The sequence below is a fragment of the Alligator sinensis genome, unplaced genomic scaffold, assembly GCF_000455745.1.
Source record: "Alligator sinensis unplaced genomic scaffold, ASM45574v1 scaffold512_1, whole genome shotgun sequence".
In the NCBI taxonomy this organism is placed as follows: Eukaryota; Metazoa; Chordata; order Crocodylia; family Alligatoridae; genus Alligator; species Alligator sinensis.
This window is the reverse complement of record NW_005842063.1, coordinates 2,153,650-2,158,204: the sequence shown is the minus strand read 5'-3', so window position 1 is coordinate 2,158,204 and position 4,555 is coordinate 2,153,650. Positions and strand designations below refer to the sequence as shown.

The window sequence follows — 4,555 nt, the reverse complement described above, 5'->3', positions numbered from 1 at the left end:
GCGGGTCCGAAGGCCGAGTGCGGAGGGCTGGCAGCCTGTGACACGTTGCAATCCAAGCAGGGCGGCGTTGCCGTTGGCTGGCGGGCAGCCGTCTCTCCTGGCTGCGCTTCCTGCTGGACTGCACGCAGCTCCTGTTGCACTGGCGAGTGCTGCTTGTGCTCTACCAGGGTAGGGCCCCATCGCAGTCCACAGTGCTAGGCCAAGACACACACAGATGCAGAGACAGACACACATGACCCCGGTTGTCTTTCCTGCCTAGTGCAGCAGGGGGGCTGGACCCGATGATCTTGCAAGGTCCCTTCCAGCCCTTACAATCTATGAATCCCTCTTGTCTGGCTTCTCCAAGGGAACCTGAAGAGGCACCTGCGCATCCACAGCGGTGAGAAGCCCTACGTGTGCGTGCATTGCCAGAGGCAGTTTGCCGACCCTGGGGCCCTGCAGCGACACGTCCGCATTCACACAGGTAGGCTGGGCCGGCCGTGCCTGACGTGGGGCACGAGCTGATACGCTCCTCTCATGGAGCTGGACTCGCTCTATCCCACCGTGCTCCCCCGGGGTGTCCTCCTGCTGCCCATCGCCACAGCGTATAGTCACCCTCCATGTAGGAGCCAGGAGGCTCTGCCTTTGGGGCACAGCTGTACCTTGGTGAGCAGCCAGCCCGGTAACACCCATTTGCACGTCTCAGCTTCACCGTCAGGCCAATGCTACAAGCATGTGACAGCATGTTGATGGTAGATCAAGGAGCAGTGCTGTTGAGTCCTCCCCATCGAAGGGCTGAGTGGCCACATGGTCCTGGCTATAACACTTCTGCCTATCCTGGTGTCTACTCCCCCACTGCCCCACTCACTGGTGCCCGTCCCTTTTACCCACCGCTCCTGTCTGACTGAGACGGGAACACGAATTGGTCTCCGAGGCCTCTGTGTTGGTTGCCCCCCTTCTTCCATCCCGGAGGGTGGTGCTTGCGGCTGCCCTGCCCTGACTGTCCTGCCCCTTTCACCCCCAGGCGAGAAGCCCTGCCAGTGCCTGATCTGCGGGAAGGCCTTCACTCAAGCGAGCTCGCTCATCGCTCACGTGCGTCAGCACACGGGGGAGAAGCCGTACGTGTGCGAGCGCTGCGGCAAGAGGTGAGGACCCCTGGAAGAGGCCCCTGGCCTCGGCCCAGCTGATAGGAACGTGGCTCGGCTTTGGCCCCGCACCACCCTCGGCCCCCCATTCCCACTTCAGTCCTGTCCTGCAGCTCCATGCGGGCGCCAGGTCCTGGCACCAGCGGGTTTGAAGGGATGGTTGAATTAAGGAGGAGCTGGGGGCTGGACGACACCGGCCTGGCCCAGGACATCCTAGGAGCTTGTCGCTGAAAAGCCTCCTGTCTCGTGGGGTGACAAAATGGCTCTGTCCATCCCGTGCTGAAGGGGTTCACTGCTGCCTGTCCCAGGAAGTTGTGCACAAAGGGGCTCTGACCCTTGCTGTCTGGCAGCCAGTCTTCTCCCCAGCCCCCGTGGCGCGGCTCCAGGTCTCAGATCAGTCAGGTGTGCAGGCTGTCAGCCCTCAGGCCCAGCTAGCGGCTGTGTGGGGGCCGTTAGCTCCATCGTCCCCTCATAGACCGTCCTAGGCTCAGCCCAGGGCCCTGCTCTGCTCAGTGACCAGAGACCTGGGCAGAGGGAGGTGGTGAGTTTCCTTCTGTTCCTGGGGCTCTGTAGCAAGCCCAAGGCTGCAGGGCGAGATGTTTGTCCGTGAACAGGCCGGAGGGCTCAAGCCCCCAGCTCTCCCCGGCCTTGGGGAAGGCCCAGGGGATGCCACATTCTGCCCACCGGGCCCAGTGACGGCCCCGCTCCCGCCGCTCCCTGTGAGGCCCCCCCGGCTCGTCTCCCCCAGGTTCGTGCAGTCCAGCCAGCTGGCCAACCACATCCGGCACCACGACAACATCCGGCCACACAAGTGCACCGTGTGCAACAAGGCCTTTGTCAACGTGGGGGACCTCTCCAAGCACATCATCATCCACACCGGTGCGTCCTGCCGCCCCGCCTCCACCAGCTCCGTGGCCCTGGCCCGGGGCTGCCCCCTACCCCGCACCCCCAGGGGCACATCGTCTCCAAGCTAACTCTGACGGGGGCTTTGTTCCAAGCAGGGGAGAAGCCGTTCCTCTGTGACAAGTGCGGCCGGGGCTTCAACCGCGTGGACAACCTGCGCTCCCACGTCAAAACCGTGCACCAGGGCAAGGCCGGCATGAAGCTGCTGGAGACGGAGGAGGGCGACGAGGTCAACATCGTCACGGTGGCCTCAGATGACATGGTCACTTTAGCCACAGAGGCACTGGCCGCCACGGCGGTCACGCAGCTGACGGGTGAGTCAGGGAGGCACCTCATTGGGGCGCTGTGGTGTTGGGGCGGCTGTGCTTAGCTTGTCCTGGGGTGTCGGGGGACGGGGCCTGCTGTGGCAATGACCCAGGCCGTCTTGGGCTGGGGTGAAGCACTGGGGACGAGCTGGGAGAGCACGCTCAGTCTCATTTACTTTCCTCCCCCAAACCATAGTGGTCCCTGTGGCAGCAGCAGTGACAGCAGATGAGACTGAAGCACTTAAAGCAGAGATAACGAAGGCGGTAAAGCAGGTGCAGGAGGCAGGTGAGGCTTCGTGTGGAGGCCAAGGGGCGTGGGCTCGGGGGAGACCTTCATGCAGCCGGGAGACCCTGCACTAAAGGAACAAACCCCCCGAGCTCCTTCCACCTCCTGCCCCAGACCTGCCCAGGTGCTGGGACGTGGGAGCCGGTGCCTCCGAAGGGGTTCTCCCCATCAGGTTTGGGGCTCGCTGTGCGGCGAGGGGCTTCGGGAAGGGTTGTAGCACGCAGGGTAGACACAGGACATCTCCAGCTGCACTCTCCATCAGCCAGGTCCTGGCGAGGCTGCAGGCCCCGCGTGCTTGTGACACGGGTGCGATCAGCTGCTTGCACTGCCCGCAGGGGTGTCCCTGCCTGGGGCTTTGCCAAGGGACCTCGTGGCTGGGGTGAGCTCGCCGGGTGCTGGGGCTCTCCATGCATCCAGTCTGCCCCACAGGGCTGTTCCCGGGAGCAGAGGTTCTCAGCCTCGTTAGACTCGAAGCCCCCTCGGAAAATGTCGCCTCTTGGCTTTCACTTGTGTTATTGACTGGGAAGATGCTAGAGCCGTGGCAGAGAGCTCAGAAAGCCCCTGTGCATTTTGTGGGAGGCCTCTGGGTTTACCTCGTGGCACCGCAGAGCTTGCGCCAGCCCAGCACGATGCCTCTGCCATCTGGGCCCTTCCCCAGAAGGGCAGGGCTTCCCAGTCAGAGCGCCGATGTGTTGGGCACAGACGGGGCCCGGGTCGCCTCCCGCCACGGCTGAGCCACTCTGCCCCCATCTCGTTGCAGACCCCAACACCCAGATCCTCTACGCCTGCGACTCGTGCGGGGAGAAGTTCCTGGACGCCAACAGCCTGGCACAGCATGTGCGCATGCACACGGCGCAGGCCCTGGTCATGTTCCAGGCTGACACGGACTTCTACCAGCAGTACGGCGCCGCCGCCACCTGGCAGGCCGAGCAGGTGATCCAGTCCGGGGAGCTGCTCTTCCGCGCCCGGGACGGGGCCGAGGTGCAGGCGCCCTTGGCAGAGGCGCCGCCACCCACCACCGAGGGCCAGGACCCGCCCGAGTGACCGGGTGCCGCACGGGGGAGCCCCTGGCTCGCTCCGGCTTTGCCAGCCGGTTATTTAAATGAAATGATGTACAAATGTATTTCTGTAAGGAGCCCCACCTGCCCCACCAGGCTCAGACCTAGATTAAATAAATCCCCTTATTTTCTAAACCCTATTGAACCCCTGAACCGTTCCCCACCATCCTGCTTCCCATCCATCAGGTATGTCCTACCTACAGCCCTCCTCAGAGGCCCCGGCCGGGGCCTGGGCAATCCGTGAAGCCCTTGATGCTCCGATTCAGCTGCTTTGTGGCCCGGCTAAGTGGGTGATTGCCAGGACAGTGCCTGTTAAAGCAAGAGCAGTGAGGTTTGGCAGCTGCATCTCGGTGGTAGAAGAGCTCCCGCCAGCCTGTCGCAGTGAGGGCCTGGGGGGAGCTTCTGCCAGCGCCTGCCGTGGCCCAGCCGGAGCTGTGTCCTTGTCTGCAGCCCCCCAAGCTCATTCGGCATCGTGCCTTCATCCCCGCTGAGGAAGGGCCCTGACCAGTCGGCAGGAACAGACCTCCATTAGTGTGTGTGGAACGGGCTACAGACACTGAGCTCGCAGCCCGTTGAGCACAGACGTGGCTGTTGGCATCCTTCGGATGTACTGCAGCTCCCCGTGGCTGTCAGTCCTTGTTGCAGGGGTCTTGTGCTCTGCTGGGACCAGGTGCCCCAGTATGGCAGCAGCTGCTGGTCCCTGGCATCCACCCACTTGTCGGCAGGGTCAGACCCACGGTCCACTGAGCCATGTCCTGTCTCAGGGGCTGCTACAGCAGGACAGCACGGACCTGGGTAACTATAGAGGGACCCATCCCTTCCCTGGCTCCACTGCTACTGGGTTAGAAGCACCAGGAGAAACATGGGCTGGTGGGCCTG

At 63.3% G+C, this 4,555-nt stretch overlaps 1 protein-coding gene across 1 annotated transcript in view; it reads left to right on the top strand.

Annotated features, from left to right (window-relative positions):
* ZBTB17 (zinc finger and BTB domain containing 17) overlaps window positions 1-3,889 on the top strand; it is a 19,761-nt gene extending 15,872 nt beyond the window's left edge. The window contains 6 exon segments of the mRNA XM_006023204.2: window positions 347-463; window positions 1,004-1,124; window positions 1,873-2,003; window positions 2,126-2,341; window positions 2,529-2,618; window positions 3,379-3,889. Coding sequence (XP_006023266.1) covers window positions 347-463; window positions 1,004-1,124; window positions 1,873-2,003; window positions 2,126-2,341; window positions 2,529-2,618; window positions 3,379-3,662 — 959 coding nt within the window. The 3' untranslated portion in view covers window positions 3,663-3,889.
* The last annotated feature ends 666 nt before the right edge of the window (window positions 3,890-4,555 follow it).